Here is a 24885-nt window from a genome sequence, read left to right on the forward strand (position 1 = left end):
TGAAACCAATATTTCTTTTTTTAACTGATCACACATCAGAAAAACTGAGAGAATTTTTTGGAAAGAAACTCAATAAATTAGCTGAATGTATTTATTACAGTGGAAATCGGATACAACGACTTTCTAGGGACCGGCTAAGGGTCGTTTCATCCGATTGTCGCTATAACCGATGCTTCAGTACATTGAATAAATGGGATCTCAGTCACGGGACTAACCACATCGCAGGTCGTTATAACCAATATGCCGTTATAGGCGATTTCGTCATATCCGATTTTGTCATATCCGATTTCCACTGATGTACATAACTTAAACGGAAGTGAACAGAGAATCCCATCCCTAAACTGTCAATTGATCGTGGCCATAGAAAAATATTTACATACTAAAAAACCGCGGGAGTATAAGACCTTAAATTATTTTGAATTCTCACCTCCGTCCCGCGAACTCACCTCTGGCCCTAGCTGAGAATGTGGAATAGAGTTGAGTGGAACAGAGTTGAGAATTCTGCTTGTTTTGACTCCAAAATAGAAAAATAAAAATAAAATAAAATAGAAAAAGCGTGAATTTACTCTATCTGCTCTTAAATTAGTTCTCAAATCAAAATTGAGCTTACTTACTATTAGACGGAGATAATACATAAGTGAAAACATGTTTCTTTACTTAAAATTCTTTTGTATTCAAAGAAAAAGGTACAAATTTATCAGGACATTAGAATAAAGGCAATTTTTATCAACTCGTTTACGAGGGAAAAATGCTGTCTTCATCGTTTTTTTATCTGTCTACATTTCGCTCCCGGATGTGAAAATTTAGCACATACTTTTTCGGAACGTATAGGAGCCCACAATCTCCGTCGAGTGCATTCTGAAGTTCTTCTGGCGTATTGGGTGAAGTTATTTTGTACCTGTGCAAAACATTCGCACAAAAGAGGAAGGTCATCATCCTTGCCAGCTCGTCACCTAGACACATTCTTTTACCTGCAACAATTGAAAAAAAGTTGAGTCACAATTTTAGCATTCAGAAAAATGCGACGAGGCAGAGAAAAATTATATTTTGTGTAATGTAGAGAAATTCATGCGGATGAGGGTCCCAATTTTGAAAACTTCAGTAGGTCAAAACCGAAGGGCCTCACGATAATGCGACATATGGTTCAGTATTGGTTCAGCTCTTCACACAAACACACGCAGCGCTCATATTACCTCTTAATTCCATCAAACATGATTTAGAAATCAGGACTGTACATATTTGTATTTTTGAACAGTTGAAGTTTAATTATTCTTAATTTGGCCAGTTGCGCTGGTCACAGAATCGTGTTTTGATGCTTTATTCTTGTAGAATAGCTAAATATAGTAATATCTTTCCAAACAGCAACTTTCTATGTTATATTAACAGAGATATCGTCCTATGAAAATTCGTGTTTTGACGTGACCCACCGCGGTAGTGCATAGCATCGTATATCGACGGTGAAACTACCAAACCACGTATCTCTGTTTGCGACGTCGCAGACTTCCTGACATACTTTATTTTTTAAATGAAAAACTACTTAACATCCAGTCTTGAAGATTTCTGTGATTTTTCCTCTTTGTGCGGAGAAAATTCCGTGAAAATTTCAAGGAATGATATTGATTTGGTCTACTTCAAAAAAATAAAGTGTGAGCGTAGATTTTTAAACACCGCAAACGAGATACGTGGTTTGGTAATTTCACCGTCGATATATTACCACAGTGGGTGACGTCATAAATCGAGTTTACCAAGGCGCGATATCTCTGTTAATATTCAACGTAGAAAGTTGCTGTTAGAACAGATCTTATTATTTTTAGCTAATATACAAGAATCAAGCATCAAAACACGATTCTGTGACCAGCGCAACTGGCCCATTGGTGTATTGATCGATAGGCCAGTATAGCTTCCAACCTCACGAGCCGGATTTTATGCCCAAGTTTTTGTTTTATCACTTTTCCTTAATTTTTTCGGTCAACAATATCCGGAGGACTTTAGATAAAACGTGTTCTAAGTAATCTTGAATTGTCCTGCATTTTCAAATTTTGCCTGTCAATCAACTACTATCACACAGACGTCAAGGTGAGAGAGACCACGGAAAAGAGTGGCAGGAGTTAAGTCCGAACTTGGACATTTCCAATTAATTGTGGTAGTGCCCCAATAAATTAGGTTACTGACTCAAATGTTGCAGTACTACCACAATTGAGATGTTGCATGTGTGAGGAATTTGCGATTTGACTGTTGATCCTTGTGTGAAAGTTTGCGAGAAACACGATGGTGCCACTGGTTTTCTCTGAAATCATTTCCCAAGCTCACAAATAATAGCTCTCAAGTTGAGGCCAAAATGGAGGGGATATCCCACGCTATCCTGAGAGTCCACTTCTACATCAAAACAAACTTTCCATGCAAAGATAGGGAGCAAGGTTGCCGTGTTTTCAGATTTAGAGTCCTCAAATAAAATGGCAGCTCTTTCAATGTATTTTCTCCCTATCTTTGCATGGAGAGTTGGTCTTAATGTAGAGGTGGACTCTCAGGATAGCGTGGGATATCCCCTCCATTTTGGGCTCAACTTGAGAGCTTTTTTTGAGCTCGGGTGTTGATTTCAGAGAAAACCAGTGGCGCCATCGTGTTTCTCGTGAACTTTTACATAAGAATCAACAGTCAAATCGCAAATTCCTCACACAGGTAACATCTTCATTGATTGGAAATGTCTATAAATCATCCAAGAAATTTGGATCGTGCCACAATTTTAGGAGATAACCCCTGAAATTTTTTTCTGTTCAATCGCCCGGATGAGAACTTACCGACTTGGAAGGGCATGAAGTGGTCGGGCTTGGCGAATCTACCGTTCTCGTCGATGAAGCGCCTTGGGCGGTATTCCAGGGGATCGGCCCAAAGTTGGGGGTCCATGTTGATGGCCCAGAGGAGGGGTATAACCATGCTTCGCTCGGGGATGTGGAATTGGGCCAGGTCCGTGGCGGCCCTCGTCGCGTGGGGTATCCCGAGGGTCGTCAGGGGACGGAGACGCATTGACTCAGCGAACGCAGCTCGCAGCAGCACAGCATCCTCCATCCCCTCGAGCCCGATCAATCCGTCCACACATTCCAGGTGCTCCAATTCCTCCTGGATCTCTACCTGTTTCCGAACAAATCATTTACATACATTCAGAGACAAGAGACTATTGGTGTCTTGGCGACAGATGGAAGCTTTTACTTTCGGGGATTCAACACTTCCTCATGAACAATTATATAGGAACAACAGTCATCACCCGATTTTCGACTGTTGACCTACCTACAATCCTACATGTTGGACGATGAGCTTCGGGTATCGTCATGAGCCAAACAAGTTTCCTAAACTTTGGCTTGTTTGCAAAACGAAACTGACAACACGTTGTTAAACATCAACCATGTAGGTGAAAAACGGTTCACAAACTACACAAATTGCTCGCTGAAGAGTAGATTTCAGATTTCATTGATATGCTTATCATTATACTTTTGTTTAATTTTACGCAGAGAAAGTCCTCATGCGTGAGTATACCTCTTGTTTGCAGCAGACTATTCTTTTAAACCCTGGTAAAAGTTTACAACAGCCCAAGTGACACTTGTAACACTTGGCCTCGGCAGAGGACTGGATATTTTCTTATTTTAAAAGATATACCTGAACTTGGGGATGGATCACAAGTAGCAAGAGGAACCACTTGATGGAGGTGCAAGTAGTGTCAGTTCCAGCGCCAAGGAGATCGGCCAGAAAGTGGTCACATTGCTCCCTTACGAAAGAGTGGGACCCCTGTGGGGAGTCCTGCCGCCTCTCCATTTCCAGCCTGTAAGCAGTCGCAAGGCTGTCCGCCTCACTGAGGATTTCCTGATTCTCCTTGAAAAATTGCTCGTAGAGTGCGTGCTCCTTTTTCTTTCCACTGATCAGGAACTCGATCATCTTCCTGAACTTCGGTATGAATCTGCAAATAATCGATAAATAAAGGGCTGTGTCCACGGTCGTTCTTTACCAGGCTCCTTTTCCTTAGGAGGGTTCCATTAAGTTTCTATTGTGACTGATTGACATTAGAAAGAAAGGAAGAAAATACAAATAAAGAAGATAAAAAAGAAAAAGGAAAAGAAGAAATGCGAAAACAGAAATGAGAAAGAAGAAGGATATGATAGAGAGGGGGGGAGGGGGAGAAGAAAAGAAGAAATGAGACTGACGTGAAAAGGTGGTGTTGTCGTGAAATTGCATACCTATATGTGGAGGAGGGATAGAACCTAGCATTCTACGGAGAGGGAAAAGATTAAATTAAAGCCATGTCAGTTTGCCTTCAATTTCAGTGTAGGCAACACGAGGGAAATGGCGCGCTCACTCCGGACGACACACTTATTGCCTTAACGGGAAAGGATTACATTAAATTAACGTCATGTTAGTTCGCCTTCAATTTTCACTGTAGGCAGCTTCAGCACCCATGTGGTCGAATAGTGGTATCAGTCCGAATGTATAATTCATTATACATTTAAGTCATATAGTCAGACAGCCCCTGTCGGGGCATTTTTACTGGACACGATAATTTCTTTAGTTAGAATTGTGACGAGTTAAATTTTATTAATGGTTTGCCTTTTGGTCGTGTATGGAGGTGGTTAAGTTGTTTCTTTTAAACGCACCTCCTCGTGTTTAATGAGTCCCTAATTTATTTATGGCTCATCAATGTCTGAATTGTAATGAAAAAAAACATGATTAAATCACACAAAAATTGTACGTGAAGTTAAATTGTTTTGGTTTGAACCACTGAGTTCGAAATTATATTGAATGACATATGGTCCTTTCAGTCTATTTCAATGAGCGTTACCAGGTTTATTCACCACTTAAACAATGCACACAAAAATGTAATGAAACCCTCTGAGCATTTTGACATATAATAGACTACAGGAGAGGTTTTATCCCACAAATGTTTAAAAGGAGTTCATAACAGTCAAAGACACTGACCTCAACCAAGGGAGAAAATTGATAGGACCTGCGACCTGCATCATTTGGACTCCCTCTTCCATTTTCTCCCGAAGCCAAATCCACATCGGATCGTCATGGTCCCAAGTTTTGCCCAAAACTAGAGAATACATCACCGTGCCTACCGAATGAAAGAGAGGGTGAGTCAGGTCCACATCACTCCCTCCGAAGGCATCTAGGGACTGGAAAAGAACCATATTCCTTTCCTTCAAAAACCATGTTATATAAGTTTGTTAACTATACAGTATGAAAGTCTGCAAAATTAGTACGTTCCATCTTATTGAAAAAATTACTCCCTGACTTTTACATTAACACATACACGCAGTGCATGGGAAGTAGACTGATACAACTGATAAATCTACAGAGGAAGAGGAAAAAGGAATCAGTCTTTAGAGAATCTAATGAAAAAAATATTTGTAAGTACCACGAAATTGGTATAAACTGACTATCGGTATGGACTCACTAATAATATGAAATGACTGTCAGATTCTTACTCAGAAGTTAGAAATGCATTGTGGCAAGTAAAACGCACCCGAAATAAGGCCTGCACGCCTTTCATTATCCTTTGTTCCATATGACTTCTTTTCGCACCGAACTTCACCATGCCTAAATCTCTCAGTGTAGATACTGCAAACTGCCGCTGCTCCTTCCATCTTTCTCCTTCGGGCACGATTAAGCCTTTAGTAATAATAAATAAAAAAAAGAGTAGTAGTACATCAGTTTTAATGAATATAAAACAAGCAGAAACTAAGTTAAAGGAACACCTTAGCAAGGAAGGCTATAGCGATGTTAAATGGAATCCTCTGGGATCAGCGGATTTCCAAAGATAACAAGAGGAGGATATACAACGCTGTAGTAAAAAGTATATTAACATACGGATGTGAAGTTTGGCAGCTGAAGAAACGGACACAGGATATGCTAAGAGCAACGGAGATGGATTTCTGGAGAAGGTCGGCGGGAATTTCTAGGAGAGATCGGGTCCGTAATGATAGAGTGCGTCAGATAATGGAAGTCGAAAATGACATCGTGTTCGACGTCATGACCAAACAACTTGTTTGGTATGGTCATGTCAATAGGATGACGGAAGAGAGGCTGCCAAAAAAGATGCTTGATTGGGTTCCTCCTGGGAGGAGGCGTAGGGGACGCCCAGTGAGAGGTTGGCGACAGGGGGTGTTAAGTGAGATGAGGGAGTGTCAACTCCCTGATAACCTGTGGGAAGACCGAGCTTTGTGGCGATTAGGTGTCGCAAAGCGCCAAAGAGCGCTATAACAGCGACTCGTATGTATGTAGAAACTAAGTTTAACCATTACACTTTCAGAAGTCTGAGAAAGGCTGTACATATCTTAGAAGTAATGGGGTAAATGTCATTAAATTTTGAGATGTTAGGGTTTCGACATTCGAACTAAGGTTTCTCAAACTGGAGTACACTATGCAAATTAAAAAACACGAAGGAAATTGTTAACCAAGGCCACAGAGAGACAAAACCAAAAGCTTTGGACGTATCGGGGTGGTTTCAATCCCTTCCAGGACATACTGTGTATACACTGCTGCCAATAAAAAAACCCATTAGGGCACAGCTGTTAAGGCCGTAATCGATGCTAGGGCGATACTGCTTATTTCATTCAGGACATGCTGCGCAACAGTACAAGAATTGAAATTGGTAAGAAAGATTTATTTTTTCTATTTATACACTATATACACTCAGGGCCGGATTCGCCTACTTACCGCCCGTAAGCCGCCTGTATTTTGCCGCCCCCTTCTCATTCGTTTTGAAACATCAATGAAAACCATCAAGTGAACTTGCAGCGGGGAGGGGTGCATAAGACGCGTTTACTTGTGTTGGACATATTTTTTTCGAAGCCCTGTCAACATTACCAGCAAAAGTCCACGGAACTTTGTGCGAAAGTTAAGTTCCAAGAACCTATCTCTGTGTGAACAAGGCCTTCCATTTATAAGAAATGAACAAAAAAATTATGTAAGAACAAACTGACCGCACAGTGTTTGACGCAATGCGTGAAGCATTCCTTCAGTCAAATAGGCGCTGTGCGTTTCACACCGACCGCTTCTGAACGCACTGTATTTGACGCAATGCGTGAAGTATTCATGCAGTCTTGTAGGCGCTAGGCACTTCACGCCGACCGCACTGTGGTTGACGCAATGCGTGAAGTATTCATGAAGTCTTGTAGGCGCTATGCGCTTCACGCCGACCGCTGCTGACCGCACTGTGTTTGACGCAATGCGTGAAGTATTCATGAAGTCTTGTAGGCGCTATGCGTTTCATGCTGACCCCCGCGCCGCTCCGTTCCAGGTTAAATTGCGTGTTTGGTTTCTCTCTTAACTTGGCTAATTAAAGGTGTTGTCTCTTGTATCACCGAAAGACGACAAAATTTAGAAATTACTATACTTTTACCCTCAGGAAATGAGAGATTCTGTCGCCTTTTCTCGTTTGTAATTTATTTTCTGAATCCGATTTTTTTCTCTCTTTTTTTGATACCTACATTAAAAAATTGAAAAATTTGCCGCCCCTTAAATTTGCCGCCATGGGCCGCGGCCCATGTGGCCATCCCCTTAATCCAGCCCTGCATACACTGTGCGATCAACATTATTCACTCACCGTAGCCTTCCATAATACCATGAGTGACGTATAAATCTGCTCTGCCGGAGAAGACGTCCTTTCTGAAAGCCTCCCTGATTAGTACAGGGTCAGCGAGCACGACAGTTGTCAAATTACCGAATTTCAGAGAGTATATTTTCCCGTACTTGGACACCAAATTTGTGAGGGTAATATGAGGCTTCTTGGGGTCAATCCAAGGCAGGTATCCAATGACTGGGAGCCCATAAGGGCCAGGCGGTAACCTCCGCAAATGCTGGACGTAACGGACTAACCACTGGACCAGAGATGCGCAAAAAGTGAGGAAGGCGAGATGCAGGATCCATGACGTCACCGGGCTACAAAAAAATTGAAAATGTAATGGGTCAGTTGCGCTGGTCACGGAATGGGATTCTGATGCTTGATTCTTGTAGATTACCTGAAAATAATATGATTTGGCCGAACAGCAACTCTCTATGTTCATAATATTGACCGAGATATCGCGCTTTGAAAAGTCGGGTTTTTGACGTCATTACCACCGCTGTAATGACGCCCCTGGTTTCTTCCACCTTGCTTTCATCCGAGATTCACGTTGAGTAACCAGTGCAAATGTGTGTTTACCCGATGACTGATGGAAGCAAGGTAGAAAGAATCCAAAGGTGCCACAACCGCGGTAGATGACGCCGGAAACCCAATTTTTCAAAACGCGACATCTCGGTTAGTAATTAATGTAGAAAGTTGCTGTTTAGACGAATCTTAATATTTTTAAATGATCTACAAGAAACAAGATCAAAACATGATTTTGTGACCAGCCCAACTGACCCATTACGTCGAGTGCAAGATTGTGGTAAAACGACAGCAAAACCTATCATAGAAAATTGAAGAAGTTTCAAGGCATATTAATCCTTTCCTCTTATGTGGTTTCCTTATTTTCGAAACAAAAACCATTGAGCGATGTCAGTCTTCTTCCAGTTTTCAAATTGCATGCTAGGTTCTTAAAGAATGACTTGAGCGTGTTTCTTACCCTTTTAGGGTGTTTGGAGGTAAAGTAGACATAAAAGTTAAAATTTCAATGAAGCGGGATTATGTAGGTGATTTTGATAGTTCAATGACATATGAAGAGCGCACTTAAACTCAAGAAGCCGCTTATCGAAATTGAAAAATGAATACAGTGCCCGTTTAGATGGCGTCTTACTCCTCTTGTCGTTTCACTACTAGGTACCTCTACCATAGGTTTGAATATTTTTAGGACAATTCAAACATCACTGATCATGTTCCACAAATGTCTCATAACTACTGTTAAAAATTGTTTGCGTCAGTGTAGACACCTTTATTAGGCAGCTTTCTCTCAACAACGTGAGGAAATACCTAGGTAGGCTATAGGTATGTAGCAAGAAAATTATACTATACTTTGAACTAAACTTTATGGCTGGGTGTCACATAGAGCGCCAAAAATATTTACTTGTAACTACTAGAACTTGCATTTGAGTTCACTGACCAAATTCCCCTCTGAATACTCTTATACACTGGTAAAATTGGTATGGGTAATAGGAATGGATAGATACTCACGATAACACCATTATACACGAAAGCTTATTGGCTCATCTGTGAACAGAGCATATCACTTTTATCACTAAAATGTTTTAATTTGATTGATAATTTTAAGTAAAAAGTATTTTAGATAACGTGAAAACTGAGATGAAAAATTCAGATGGGTATCACATCGAAAGCACGGCGTGTAAAGAACGTTTTTCGTCAGGAATTGTGAGTCACGTGGCTGAGACGTCTGGTGGCCGCACGTATTTCGGACACAGCCTCCAATCACAGCATTGCCGTTTGTTTTCTTAAAGGGCTTCACCCATTTAGGGCCATTTTCTGCCCCCTAAACGTCAAATTGTAAATACCTCGAACCCTTCCATCCCTAACCGTCTTTTTTGGCACTTCGAGGTCCAATCTGTAAGGTTTATCAACAACTGGATGTGCGAGAAAGTTTAACTCTTGTTTGTTAGGTTAAATGGCCCGCGATTTTTCGTCTTTTCGCAAAAAATGGCAGTTTCTTGGTATTCTTTTAGTACCTAAATATGTATACGAGCGTATATACAAAAAATTGACCTGAAGTAATGTCTTCTTTAAATATATGCTTTTATGTACCATTCCAAAGACGGAAAATGGGAGTTCCTCGACCACACATTATACCACCTAAAGTTTTAATCAAATATTGATGGCGTGTCATTTTTCGAAAAAAAAAAAAAAAAAAAAAACCGTGAAAGCACCAGCCAACTGATGTATAAAATAAAGCTGAACCTTTCTGCGCATCCAGTTTTTTCAACAGGATGAGTGATACAAAAATATAATAATAATCCAAGTAAAAGGATTTAATTTGAGAGGGCTATCCTGTGATTGTCGCGGCAAACTGTGAAGGAAAACCATGATGAAAAGAGATAGAATTTCATTCCAGAACAAACGATTCGTGAGAAGATTCAGGGTTAAATTGAAGACAACATTGAGACATCAAGCTGCAGTCTCAGCAGTTCTGCCAGCGTTGCCGTATCTGATACCATGCAGAATTAAGCCCGAAAATCGAAATTGTTCATTTTACCAAATATTTTACCTCCATCTATACTCATTGATTCTTTACTGAATAGGTCAGTTCCGTCATCCGCGGATTCACGTCATGGTGGTTAACGCTTAAAGATGAGCGAAAAAATAATAAGATCCGAACATACACCAAGTTCCCACGTACATTCTTAACGGAAGTATCGCTCGTCGAAAAACAGAAAGTATGACGTCACCCGTAGTGCGTACTGTGGTTCCTTCCACCTTGCTTTCATCCGTATTCAACGCGGGCAACCAGTACGAATGAGTGCGTCATCGATTGATAAATCCAAGGTAGGAGAAGCCATGGTATGCACCACCGCGGTGTATGCCGTTATGGACTTGATTGTTGCAAGGTATAATCTCCGTTAAAATTGGAAGACAAACTTGGCAATAAGCGTGAATTTACCATACTCTTGATCAAATTTACCATACTTTTTATTTCGTGTAGTCCACGAGAAGAAGCCTCACAATGCCATCAGACCAAGGTCGGCAACTAACGAAACCCCATACCTTCATATAGACGACAACCATAATGGAAATTGGAATTCGAATCCACAACTATTCGAGCTTAGTTGTAGTTTTCTGGTATCACAGGGAAATGAAGGAGCTTTTTATTTTTCGCATTCGTATAAGATTGAACATTTGAAAAGGTCTGAATAAAAGCACCGAGCTGCATGTCCTGTTTTTAGAATTTTACGTGGTAAGTGATTTACACATAATGGAAAGTTCAATGAGATGTCATAAAGTGCACTTAACGCTGATCAATTTAAACCCCGGAATGTACCTTAGATCTCCATCAGACTTTCGCCTGTTTCCAGAATTAAGAGAGGCTCCTTGTGGATTGCGGAAGGACACTAATGAGAAAGTATAAAACTTCGTGTGACGAATTGGTTCAATATCCAACTTGCCGAGTTTTTTCTACGCAGGGATTTCTGAGCTTGTTTCATAAATTATCGGATCTCAACAACGATTACGTTGGCAAGTAAATATGAAAGGTAAAAGAAAACCATATTTTTTTACTGGGAATAAACGTTAACGCGCATGCACAGACTCAAAAGATTTTCATATTTTGTCGAGGTCGTTTTGAGGTCCTCAGGTCAAGCACACATCATCGGTGTAAGTCACATTTTTACTTGTTGGTTCGCATTTTACATGTGGCGCACTTGGATGCAAGAAATAATAGAATTGACTTTTCCGACGAATGACCCCATCTACTGTGTTTCAAAGTGGGATACATACATAAAGTCGCTTTTATAGCGCCGCCTCGCGCTCTGCGACGCCCAATCGCCATTGCCCCCTATCCTCCCAGAGATCATCAGGCAATTGGCACCTTCTGATCTCCTCCTCCACCCCTTGTCGCCAACCTTTCACAGGACGTCCACGCCGTCGCCTTCCGGGAGGAACCCAATCGAAGACCTGCTTGGGCAACCGGTCGTCTGCCATCCTTCGCACATGACCATACCAGACCAACTGCTTGGACCTAATATCGTGCACGATGTCCTTCTCTACACCCATGATCTCGCGTGACTTTAAAGTGGGATACCTCCTTTAATATTAGAGGTGGATTCGTGGTGGCCAAATAGATCCCAACATAAGGGAATGAAAGTTTTTGTAGTTACAACGGATGCTGAGTTGGGTCCAATTACTTGGTATAGCAGCTACATAAAATTTAATTGTAGTGGTTAATTGTTTAGTTGCAGTGAACAAACTATTGTAAATTAATGATGAATGTGGATGTTACCAAGAAGATTGAGTCCCAGCCGGAAACAGTTACAATAAAAAAATTGCGCCTCGCATTAGCTCGATATCTTGGTTTCACTACACCCGCTAATGTTCATTTCTGTATATCAGCTTTCACCATCAAAACACGCAAGGCTAACCAATTCGCAAAAAGCGTGCAATTGTAGATTGTAGAGCTTTAATCGTTCGCATTTAACTTTTCAAATGGAAAATCATTGGGTCGTGTTGTTCTGAAGAACAACTTCTTTCGAGTGTAAAATCGCCCAAAAAATAATGAGTATGCAATTTCAAGGCAGTGGCGGGCCGCATTGGACTGTTGGACACGTTAGAGACGAGTAGAAATGGATGTGAACCCACAAGATTTAGTTAATGACAATTAAAGCACTGCATTGGAAATACCTGTATAAAAAAATTTAGATTTAAAGTTTAGAACAGACTCCTGAGTCGTCTCAAGTTTCAAAATTTCCCGAGGGAAATCCCACGAACCCTCATTTGGAGGAAGAAGGAACCCACAAAGCTCCCTTAATGTAGTATTTGTTAGTGTCCTTTAGACCTCTCTTGACGATATATGTTCTTCGCCCCCCCCCCCCCCGCTCTCACAAAACGTTCATAGTTGCGCCCATGGGCGCCTTCCCTCTCCTCCCCTAACCATCCCGCCGTTAGCAGTTGTACTGTTGTATTTTCATCTGTTTTTTTTTTTTTGTAAGCCCTAAAACAAATTCAGAGGGGAATATTAAAATATTAAAAAAAAAAAAAAACGAAAATCACTCGTCTGAATTTAATTTCACTATTTTCACCCATTAAAAACGTGAATAATTGTTGTTATTAAACACAAAATCCGTTTAAAAATAAGAAAAACTAACCAACTAAAAATCCCACTGTACGATGAATCTTAGATACTGCCTAACTTCTAAGTCTGTGAAAAAAAAGAAAAAAAATTAGACAGCTAGAATATTTTGACGTTATATCTGTATAGGGAGCGTTCATAAATTACGTAACGCACCTTTTTGGCATTTTTGCCTCAGATCTCCCGTCGGCAAAATAAAATAAAAAACTTCTAGAAATATAAGTATGCTCTTACTGTGTTGGTAGTTATTAGGTTGCGCAGTCCGCACCATCTAGCGCGACAAGTGACAAGGCAATCCAGATCCCTCTTCGAACGTTTAATCAAATGAGCACAATCAATCAACTGTAAACTTTCTTCGGTCAAAGTGAGCATGGAGCTACAGTCCCTAATTATAGTTACAAAGGTTGACAGAATAACAGCTCAATATAAACAAGGCGAAATCGTCTAGACATTTTTTTTTACCATTCTATCAATTTCCTTCGCACTAAGAAGGTTTTGCAATAATTTCAACACTCAAGGTATTAGAGGGTTCAAAAACCGACTGACAAATGACAAGATGTCAAACGTTAGGATACTTTGTTCACCTTGAGTCTGTCGGGGATAAAGACCGAGAGGTCATGATGAGGTTGGAATCGCCGCCAATGAATATGATCGTGAAATCAAGCGAACACATATGTATCAAGAAAATTCGATCACACTAAGATGCTTCAATAAAAAAAGACTCAATTTAATCTACATGGAGACAGAATTTCACAAAACCTACTAGATGACGCAAATCTCTCAACTTAAAAAATAATGACCATGGTCATGGAAAAATGGGTTATTGATCCAGTATTTTTCTTTCTTTCTTTTAGAAATTTGAAAAAATATTCGACAAGCGTGTCTACGCATTTCTTTTATTTTTCCCTTTTTGATTTTTCGACTATCCCCTCTGGCAATGTTTAGACGTTAAAAGTAAAACTTAAGTGGTGTTTACATATTAACTTGACAACTTCCTGAACGGCTGAAAGTATAGAAACATTGAAACCTTGAAATTCTAGAGCAAAAATAACTTAAGAGACGATTCGTATGAAATGAAAATTTGCCCCCAATTTAAATTGCTTCTGCTTTACGCATCTCATGTCAGTGGTCACAAAAAAATACAAGGGACACTTTTTGTGAACACGTAATGATAAGTGCGCATTCCTACTTACCTCGTGTTTGATATAATGCGATGCATAATCACAAATATACAAATTCGTTTGATGCAGTTTTCTGTGACGCATACGAAAATTGTAAGCTCCTGCTCCCCCCTCCGCTGGGAGAAGATGAGTCTGAAGGAGTGTACGTAGAAAATGTAAAAAGTGTGCGAAATTGTGTCTCCGCCAATCCCTAAGTAGCATTTTGGGACAAAAGAAAATCGCAATATTTTGAAATATTTTGCGATTTTTTCAAAATTTTTGGCGATAAAAACACTAGAATCATCAATGTCTGAGCGACTATTGTCAATCTTGTCGCAAATTTATCTCTAAAAATAAATTGCGTTAGATAAAATCGAACTAATCTCATTTGATCACGATTTTTTTTTTTCGATGATACTGAGATAAATCGCCGCTGAAAATTGCGATTTTACTGCTACTTCATGCCATAAAATCACAATTCCCCTAAATTTTCTATCCGATGGTTTTGAAATAAATCGACGTCGAAAAAATTGCGATACATTCTCTGAACAAATTGCAATTTATCGTGATTACTGCTACCTAGTATACGTGAAATAACAGTAATGTAACATGTATTATGCAGTTTATGTAAGTCAAAATTGAAGAGGATAATATCTAAAAAAAAAAAACCTACCGCCCTCGTTTTTTATAAACAGCTGAAGATAGCTTACCGGCATTTTAAAAATCGACCTCAAAACGTGCGACTAAACTGGTGGGTATAATTTCCGCAACGACGTTGATTATTATCAAACCACATAAGAAAGAAAGTCAATAGGCTCATTTCGAACAGGACGCAAACGAGGAACTAACCAGCTTTAGAATTGTAACACTTGTGAATACTGCCAAGCTAAGGGAAAACGCCGTATAAACCTTGAGGTGTTGCCAAATTCCCTTGATACAAAACTAATTTATTGAGGAAGTTTTAAATGTTTTGCTTCAAATTTTCCTGAAAATCTTGTTCGCAATTTGATCTAAAATATCTGAAAATTTTAATTAATAATATGCATAACTTTCTTCCGAAATACATGTTTTATCCGGGGGAATTTGGCAACTCTCGAATGTTTATACGGCGTTTTTCCTTAGCACGACAGAAAACTCGTTTCTCTTAGCAAGCAAATAATGAGCTGAAGTTTTGAAAGAATGAAGACTGAGTAGGAAATGAAAAATGTTCAGAGGATCGGGATTGGTCACCCGAGTCCCGTTTCCTCCTTGCGGTGCAATTTTCGATTCTAGCATGGTTTCATTTTTTATCCAACTGAGTTGAGACAAAAGGAGAAACAATTTAATCATTGTACTTTCCTAACCTCCTATTTTCATAATCATAGTCTTCGAAGCATAAAGCATGAGTAATAGGTAAAGGAGATAATTTTCCTTTTTTTGCACTTGCACACGCGGTTAAATTTTTCGTACGGTGCGTATGAACATGAACGAGACCTAACGTCTAATGTTTGATTGAGAAGTCTTTTGAAATTCTGTTTCATAATTTACAGACTAATATTTCTGTTGTAAGTAGACAGTTCATTTGATGGTTCTCATCGTATCGCACAAAACGCAGGGCTTTGAAAATAACTGTGCTGGTGGACAGCAATCAACAGTGTATCATTGTGCACTCATGGTGACCAGTTTGCCTTCAATACTAAAGTAGGCAAAGTGCGTGGCTTAGGAGCAGTAATAGTTGCTCACTAGCCACGTTCATTCACATGAAACATTGTATCAAATGACTATCTATCGAGAGTGCACCATTCCACACTCATTCCGATCGGTTTGCCTTCAACACTATAGCTAAAATAGGCAATGTGTGTGACTCGGGAGCAGAGTGCTTGCAGTTCATTTATTTTAAAGTAAAAAAAAAAATCATGATTATGTGATCTTATCGAAGTATGCAGGAATTCCTTGTGTTCGTAGGTGCCTATGAATAGCCACACCAATAATCCACGTTTGGTAAGTTTTCTATAAAGTTGGACTGTTGTGTAGAGTATACGTTATTTTTAAATTGTTAGAGTATATTATTTCGGACCAATTTCTGAGAGGGTTTTTTGGTTCAGGATACGGTGCCATACATACCGGAATATAACCACCTCGAAAAAAACAAAATTAGAGGAAATCAGGCATACTCTGATATAGTTACGTTGATTCCGGGTAAATCCTTTCAATCAAGGGTGAATTCAATAAGCGAATCAACTTCATGCTACGTTCGTAATTTCTTTAAGCGCCTATTCCTGTGATACCTTTACTAATGCTTCTGATGTCAAAGCACCATGGACGATACTCGTTTTCCCGTAACTTACGTTATTGGCAGTGGTGTAGTTTGCTCAAAATTGGATGTATTTCTGCCAAACTGAACGAGACAGGTGAAAAAGAGGGGGCATGCTCGTTAGTCGAGGACCGTAAAAATCAATGGGAATCATAAAGCGCCAGTGACGTCAACGATGACAGATTCGGTATCAGGATCGACATCCGGAGTCTTTAACTCATGAGCCCTGTCCATAACGCTTTTGTCACATGTGTATGGCTCATGCGTACCGCATTCAGTGGCACATAGTTCCGTCTGACAGAAGGTCAAATCCCGCATTTCTATCTTTAATGGGAATCACGTCTTTAACATTGTTACTTGTGCAGCTTTCTAGAGCACACCCCATGTTTCCCACTCTTCCTTAGTTCCGTTTGGCAGAAATACGTTCAATTGATGGTTGAAATTTTGGTGAGCGATTTCCTTCATCTCAGCGGTGCTCCTATTCTTCGAGGAACTTGAAACCCCGTCCACATAGAAAATAGCTGAGAGCTTTTCTAATACGAACGAATTAGAGCTTTCCGGCTTGTTTATAGTCTGAGAGCTGCATGAAGCCTTACTAAGATGGGTGAGTAAATCAGAAATGGATTCTTTAGTAATTAAACTTTCCCGATAAAAGCATTATTTTATAATTAGAAAGACAAAATAAGTCGCTGAGACTTTATTGAGCTACTCTGGTTAATCCTAGAAGATCTGTATACAGGAGAGTATAGCCATCTCTGTGCCGCGCTCTCTGATTGGTTCATCATTTTTAGGTTATCATGGAGCTCCGAAGTTGGACAAATGTAAACAAACCCGACCCAGAGGAATACATATTGTCGACTGAGAAATAAATGATAATCACACTCAAAGTTTAATTTTCCGGAAAAATATCTATTAAAGGTCGATCCGAACTCAATTCAGAAGTTGATCATAAAAAAATGTCCATCGCATCCAAAATTACGTCTAGAACTTTGTAGAACGTTGTCGCCATATTCGACGGTGCAAGTCGGCAATCACATAACTCGTTTGCGGTGTCTGAAAATCTCCGCAACTATGTTATTTTTTTAAAGGAGAACAAATGGACATGATTCCTTGCAGTTTTTGCAGAATTTTCCTCGCACATAGAAGAAAAATCACGGCAGTTTTATGGAATTACCGTTGACTAGTTTCCCGTTTAAAAAATAAAGTATGACAGGAAGTCTGCGACGTCGCAAATCGAGTTATGTGATTGCCGACTTTCACCGTCGTATTGTTTCTTTACATTGGGTCAAGCTAGGAGTGGAGGGGCTGGGGTTTGTTGACATTGGTACAAATTTGGGGCTCCGGGATAGCCGACCAATCACAGAGCGGCACAATTTTTCCGTAGTAAAAGTATTGAGATGACAATACTCTCCCGTATACAGGTACTCTAGTTAGTCCCAAGGCGGAAGAACGAAGGCAGCTGGTTCCGTTTTGGGCTTGTTTACAGTGAGCGAGTAACGTTTGGTGTTTGGTTATGATGATTTTCTCCGACTCAAGCGCGGAAAATCCCTGGAAATGCGAACAAATTTGCCCGGTTTGAGCTATTTACTCCATCGTTGAAAACGTGATCTGACACGGGCGATTAGCCTAATTTTAAACTCGGTCCGAGTGGCATTGATCGCGTTCAAGGTGATCAATGTCAGTGTGCGAGGACCCACCTCGAGCTCGGGCAAGTGCAGCTTCTTCCGTGTAAACATGTCGACGGTGAAACTGCAGAAACGCCTAACTCGCTTCGCGGCGCACAGTGGACCAAGCCTTTGGGAGGGGTCGGACATGAATTTGTCGACTAAAACCGAAAATTTTGATGTTTATTTTGTTAGATTTTAAATTTCAACGGGTGCTCAATGAAGGAAATTTCACGAGGAAACCAATGGAGCCACTTCTAAAACCCCAAAGTTTTGTATAAACGGACGTTATGGGCTTTTAAAGTTTCTGAATTTTGTCCGACTTCCCCCATTGACTCGCTCCATTGTTCGGCGTTGCAGACTTCCTGACATATTTGAGTTTGTACGCAGAAAACTAATCAACGTTATTTGTTTAAAACTTCTGTAATTTTTCGCCTGCGCGTGAGGAGTATATTTTGTGAAAATTCCAAGCCATGGTGTTGGTTTTGTCTCCTATGAAAGAAATAAAATAAGAGTGAGGATTTTGAATTGCTGCCATTGATACTCGCGTTTTTCCAACTTTACCGTCAATATTTTGCCGAGCCTTGCGCACAGCACACTTCAAAACGGCCGCTGCAAGCGTGCTCTGTTCGGTTCCTGCAACCATCTGTCTGGGTTGGAAGCTCGGTCGCATGAATCGAGTGTACGGTTCCTAGAGCCGAAAATTCAGTTACACGCACCTTATAGTGCGGCCGATGTGCAATACCGTACTAAAGTCACTTACGGTTCATTGACCGGGGCGTCTTGCGGTCTTTCTTCAGTGTATCGAACCTACTCGTATAAGTGTACACTGAAAAAAGTTCAGACGTATGAATCGAACGTTCGGTGATCCATATCATCCCAACTATTCGGTTTGTCAAACTGAACTTTCGGTTCGTATAACCGGACATTCGGTTCATATGATTGAACTTTGTTCGTCAGTTCACTTTACCGTGAAAGTTTGGTCACACGAACCGAAAGTTCGTTTTGACAAACCGAATTAGTTGGGATGCTATGGAACATCGAACTTTGGTTCAGGCGACCGAACTTTTTTTTCAGTGTAATCAAGCCACACTTCGCAAAGGTCCGTTTCGTCCGTCCAAACCATCTTTTTTACAGAAATTGTCCGGGTTCATTCCCCTCGCACGAGAGCGAACCTGGATTTGATCTATTACAAGCTCAAGGTCGAAGTTCCGCTTCAACTGTTTTATTTGACCCCCTCCCCCCTTCCCTCACCACGGATCATCTCTAAGAACATTTCAGGCGAGCCTCTTTAGTAAAACAAACAACTATAACTCGTTTAAAATTCTTAATTTCCACAAGATATTCTCCAGGCATTGGTCCACTCCTCTATTAATAGACGCGTCTATTTTGATGAGCGCCGAAATAGTTGAGAAAAACACGGGCTGATTACGGTGGATATGGTTAATTTGTTTTGGGCGCGTGTTTGACGTCATGAAAAGTTGTGTTTGTTTTCGTCCGGCCTCGGAAAAGTCGCGAAAACACGAAAACAAATCTTAAAGCGCAATTGAGAAAATATGAAATCGGATCTGAAAAATGTGGGTGTCTCAGATTGCGAAAAAAACAGCCGGCGTATAAGAAAACAAAATATTTTTTTTTTCCAACATTTTTGACTGAATAACCCGGGACTCGCAGACTCTGAGGTAAAAGAATAATATGAAGCAAAACAAAATATACCATTCCTAGCAGTAGGCAAAAATTCGATAACATTTTTCAAGTTGGTTAACGATGAAAACACTCGTGACATCATGGTCAACTGTTATCGCAAAGGATCCGTGATGTTTGAATCACAGATTAGAATAAATCAAAACAATGAATTTCGAAGGGAGAAAAATGTTTGTAGTATCACATGATACATTTGAGGATTGTAAAATTCACAATTTGCATGAGCAGTGAGAAATTCGTTGGATAAATATTGTTTGTAACAGAACGGATATGATGTCATTTCATGGGCGCATATTCACAAAACTATGTTGGACAATGTATGCAGTTAATATTAAAACCTGCATTTGATCGGGTTTTAAAAGTAACAATCATAAAGGAAATAAACGGCTTCATTTTTCCATTACCGAAAAAATATAAGACTTTCTCAGGTTGATTAAGTGCTAGACCGTGTTGGGTCGTGTTTAAGTCGATAATCGATATTTCCCCATTTGAAGCTTTGGTAAAAGATCGAATATTAAGGTGTTCGTCGCGAACACCCTATTTATGGATCCCTCTCCATAAGTTTAAATGGCAGATCAACCGATATATCGCAAAGCACGCCACGCCTCTGAACATAATGACGAAACAGGGAGTCGTTCCGGAACATTAAAACTTATTAAGGGAAAGCTGTTTGTGGGACTTGGAGTCGCATGATAAGCTCCTTGGTTAGTTAAGGCTAGGAGAAAATCATTAAAAGGATCAACCATTAATTTGGGCAGATGAATGACCTCCGTGAACGGGTAAATTTTTGAAAAATCATTCATGCATGAGGGAATTATAATACTTTTTTACAGGGTGTGATTATTTTTCACCCGACCAATCTGAAGACCTATATTCATCCAACGATTACACGTGACCGGTCCTCATTCTACCTATGCTGTATTCCAACCTGCTGATGTTTTTTTATTTTATTTTTACTATTTTATGTAGTATTCAATACCCAAAGGAAGGACACTTCCTAGAATATTATAACATGAAATTTTATAACATTGCTATAACAGACTGCTCGAGTCCCGATACCCGTCCGCGTATATTTTAAAGGCACCGCAAAATAAATACGGTCCATTTGGTCCGTAGGTGCGTCGTCGCGCTTTTGTAAACGAAGACCTTGGCCTGATTCGCCATTTGATCGAAGCACTTATTTCCGTATTAAATGAGCGGCATAAATTAATTGAGAAGGAAGGTTAATCCGCCGCATTGAGAAAAAGTGTTTTTCAGTACACAAAATGAGCTTTTTCATTTATTCCCCTCCGATTTTGATTGTCTGCAGTGTTAAAAATTAAAATAATCTGATAACGCACGGATGAGATAGGGTCAATTTTGATTCTTTTTTGGAGTCGAATTTCGACGTTCCCCTCACGAAAGAACGTAAGTACATTTGGACTGCATTTTGCAATTTGGAACTATACATTAGGCAACTAAGCATAGGGCCTTTGCATAGGGCAACTAATGGCACATATCGACGGTGAAACTACCAAACCACGTATCTCGTTTGCGGTGTTTAAAAATCTACGCTCGCATTTTATTTTTTTGAAGTAGACCAAATCAATACCATTCCTTGAAATTTTCACAGAATTTTCTCCGCACGAAGAGGAAAAATCACAGAAATTTTCATGACAGGACGTTAAGTAGTTTTTCATTTAAAAAATAAAGTATGACAGGAAGTCTGCGACGTCGCAAACCGAGATACGTGGTTTGGTAGTTTCACCGTCGATATGTTGTTTTTAAACCGGGCTAGAATTTATAGTTCCAAATTGCAAAACGTAGTCCATTTTAGTGTCGCAAACTTCCCCAAGCAAATTGCATTTATACTAGGAGAACCTTGAGCATTTATAATTGAAAATTTCACTGATTTTTTTTCTGATCTCATGTGAAAATCAGACAAATTTTGGAAAAAAAATTGTATATCTATGTTTATTGGTGTAATAAATTAAATTGTTTGAGTCAATTTGGCAACTTTGGAATGGAGTTACGTTCCTTCGTTCGAATTGACTATAACTACGAATTGATTAAAAAATCAATTTGACTTTAATTGACTCTATTTGACTCTAAAATGACACGTGCTAACCTTAAATTACTTTTAACACTTACTTACTTCAAGACAGCAGTAAGTGACACTGTTTCTCCAGAGAGCCAATGAAAACAGTATTTTCAAGTATAGTACCGCCCTCTTCCGACAATTTCTAACTTGAAAATGCGTTTGTTGTGTGTCCGAAACGCAGCCATGAAAGTATGCTGAAGATAGCACTTACGGCTGTCTTGCCGAACAATAACCTAGCATGAAAATGAAAAATGCCTTTTTTATGTAATTAAAATAGAATCAGTCAATTTTTAATCATCCAAACCAATTTCTAGGAGTCTTTTGGATATGACAAAGAACGGAGGCTTCCTTCAATACAATTTTCCGGTCGGAAGCTTCTGAGCCTGTTTTCTCAAAACTTCATTTTTGCACTTACTGTTCTCTTCGCTATCACGGCAGAATAGTGCTCCATTTTTCTCGGTGTGGGGAGATTTTCAAAATAGGAGGTCGAGGCCAAGCTGAATTTGGTCGATGAGATCAAACGGTCGGTGGGTGTATGGAGAGGGCAATTTTTTGAAAGGCCTCTGTCGATCTCGCTGAGCGTGGAAGCCAAACCGGGGCGGCTGATCGTAACTAGTCCAAGGTTGAAAGCGACCTTTCGTTAATCGGTCTGAGAAGCTCCGATTTGACTTTGATCAAATCGAGTGATAGATCACCGTTGCGCCTACGAAGACTCGGAATTAGATTGGCTGTCACATCTTGGAAGGTCTAGACTCACACCCGTTTTAACTGATTGTACTATCCTTCATCGTGGCGATTCTAGAATAAATTCTGCAAAAGATCCATCTTGTAGGTCGAAGTCCGAGTCGAAACGTTACTGTCGTTTCTATTTTTCTCTTGGGTTAATTTTTTCGCCGCTCGATCTCACGCCCGTTTTAACTAAGTGTACTATCCTTCATCATGGCAATTCTAGAATAAATACTGCAAAAGATCTATCTTGTAGGTTGAGGTCCGAGTCGAAACGTTACTGTCATTTCTATTTTTTCCTTCTATTCATTTATTCCTTCGACAAATTTTCAGGAAAATTTGTGAATATTTTTCTACCGATTTTTCAGAGGATTACGTTCGTAATTTCATATAAAAAATCTAAAAATTTAAAGGAAAAAGAAGCATATAGCTCCCTTCAAAAATAAGTATTTCTAAGAGAAAATTTGACGACATTTGAAAGCTCATACGGCGTTTTCACTGAGCGCGACAGAGTATTCCTCAAATAGCGGATAAACAGTATATTCGTTATGGATTGAATCGACTCAAGGTCTCCTGCAACCGACAGGGTTTCAACTCCCGCTCTGAAAAAACGCATCGATTTTGAAGTAAACGTGGCATTCCTTTCATAGGAAAATGCGAAAACTTAAACTTTTGAATTTTTAATTTTTAATTAAAAAATGAATATAGTATTTTTTAAAAAGCTTTGCGTTTCGGTTTTTCTCCAGCTGATGTTTCTATACCATACTTCTTTGAACTGGGCGCTGAGGTTTCCAAGCAACCATGGAAATATGAAACTTCTAAATCCCGAATTTTAAACTTATATTTCACAAATAAATGAAGAATTTTTAAATAGTGGGTTTCAGTTTCGTCAGAAATGTGTTGCAACATGCTTCTTTGAACTTAGACCTGATAAAATCAACGCTCAGCTTTAATAGATCTAAATTTTAACCTTGTGTAAGAGGCTTGCGAAACAAGCACTAGCCATATTACTATCCAACCGCCCTGATTTTGCAAGACGAGTTGTAGCAAAATCTGCAAAAACTCCTTATGTAAAGCGGGAAAATTGGCCTGTTATAGATGCAAATTCACCTAACAGAATAAAAAAAAAATATAAATTCGTCTTATCGCTTTAGTAAAGCGAGAACGATAAGAAATGCCAGAAATTCACTGTCATTTCAGAAAAAAAGCAGCAATATCACATTGCTTTGCAAAGGAGCTGTTCTTGCATCTGTCTTGAGTAAAATGGTGTTCTTTTTGTACAATTTTTAACTTTAAAATTTATTTGTTGTTTGTCCAAAACGTAACCACGCAAGCATGTAGAACATAGCAAGCGCTGCTGTATTGTCAAACATGAAAGTTAAAAAAGCTCCGCGGCTCATGTAGTCGAAGATACATCAAGAATTTCAATTGTCCGAACAATTAGTAAGAATTTTTGGATGACAAGTAACAATTTTATGATGAGCAGGGGATTTGTATAATAAGAATTTTCGCTAGAACGGTACTAGAACCATTTTTTAAATTTTTTTATATTTGTACTTACTACTCTCTTTGAGAACACGGCAGTTGTGGTTCATTATTCAGTGCTAAAGAAACTGCTTAACTTCATCAGACTTCGCTAAATTCTCTGCGATGTCTTATTTTTCGAACAGAAAACTGAAGGCAACTCTGAAACATGAAATTTTGCGAGCATACATATTTATCATAATCTTCGGTAAATTCATTAAAAATTGGAAATCGTCTAGTAGCCTAATTTTCCATATAGAAAAATCAAATACTATTTTTTTTTTAAAAAAAATACCTATAATAATACCTATAATTTTTATAATTAATACTTTGGGTTAGTTGTTCTGAATAACGTTGTCGTGGAGACTTAAACGCAAGGGTAAGAAAACAAGTGACCATAATAGCATATCAAAGATGCGGCCGCGTCATTCCGTTTTTGGTCCAGTTAATTCTTATAATGATTTTGCCTTTTAAGGTGTGTTCGTGTCGTCTAACATCATGAGTGTACGAAAACAGTACTTTCAGTAATATATAAGAGTACAGTAATATATAAGAGATAATAAGGCAACCTCGCTCTGCTTCAGTACGTTGATTCGTCAAGTTGCTGAAGCTCGCGATGAAGCTTTTTCCGGGCGGAAAAATCCGGAGCGAGGCGGCAACGCGGAGTATTCCTCGTGGGAGAGCGCGACGCAAAACTGTCGAAAACCTTCGATAAGGTCAGTAATCCTTTCAGACGAAAACAACAGCCTCCACTTCAACCTCCACGGCCTCCCCGCCCCTCCCCCGTCTTGCGACTGTGGACGCCCCGCGGCGGCGACCCCCCCCCCCCCTCCCTAGCACCGCGGACGGTTCTAGCCGGCGTCCGGCGTCCGCAAGTCGGGTGCAACACATTAAAATATGCACGCGATGTAAACAAGCTAGGGAAGCGCCGGCCGGCCGGTGCCGGTACGGAGCCGGTGCGCGAACCCATTAGTCACCC

General features: G+C 39.8%; 1 protein-coding gene across 3 annotated transcripts in view; it reads right to left on the bottom strand.

Annotated features, from left to right (window-relative positions):
• Positions 1-648: 648 nt before the first annotated feature.
• LOC109044794 (cytochrome P450 enzyme phantom) overlaps positions 649-24885 on the bottom strand; it is a 48460-nt gene continuing 24223 nt past the window's right edge. Inside the window, exons 1-8 of one of the 3 annotated variants that reach the window (XM_019062719.2) lie at positions 14626-14782; positions 9140-9175; positions 7595-7929; positions 5513-5658; positions 4963-5162; positions 3652-3949; positions 2799-3129; positions 649-971 (exon numbers count right to left, since the gene is read on the bottom strand). In XM_019062719.2, the coding sequence (XP_018918264.2) occupies positions 769-971; positions 2799-3129; positions 3652-3949; positions 4963-5162; positions 5513-5658; positions 7595-7929; positions 9140-9150 (1524 nt within the window). In that variant the 5' untranslated portion in view covers positions 9151-9175; positions 14626-14782 and the 3' untranslated portion in view covers positions 649-768. Of the gene's footprint in view, positions 972-2798; positions 3130-3651; positions 3950-4962; positions 5163-5512; positions 5659-7594; positions 7930-9139; positions 9176-14588; positions 14783-24885 lie in introns of those variants that run through there. The other 2 variants (XM_019062722.2, XM_019062721.2) reach the window with 2 other exon arrangements.

Source organism: Bemisia tabaci, chromosome 1 (genome assembly GCF_918797505.1).
Source record: "Bemisia tabaci chromosome 1, PGI_BMITA_v3".
Taxonomy (NCBI): Eukaryota; Metazoa; Arthropoda; class Insecta; order Hemiptera; family Aleyrodidae; genus Bemisia; species Bemisia tabaci.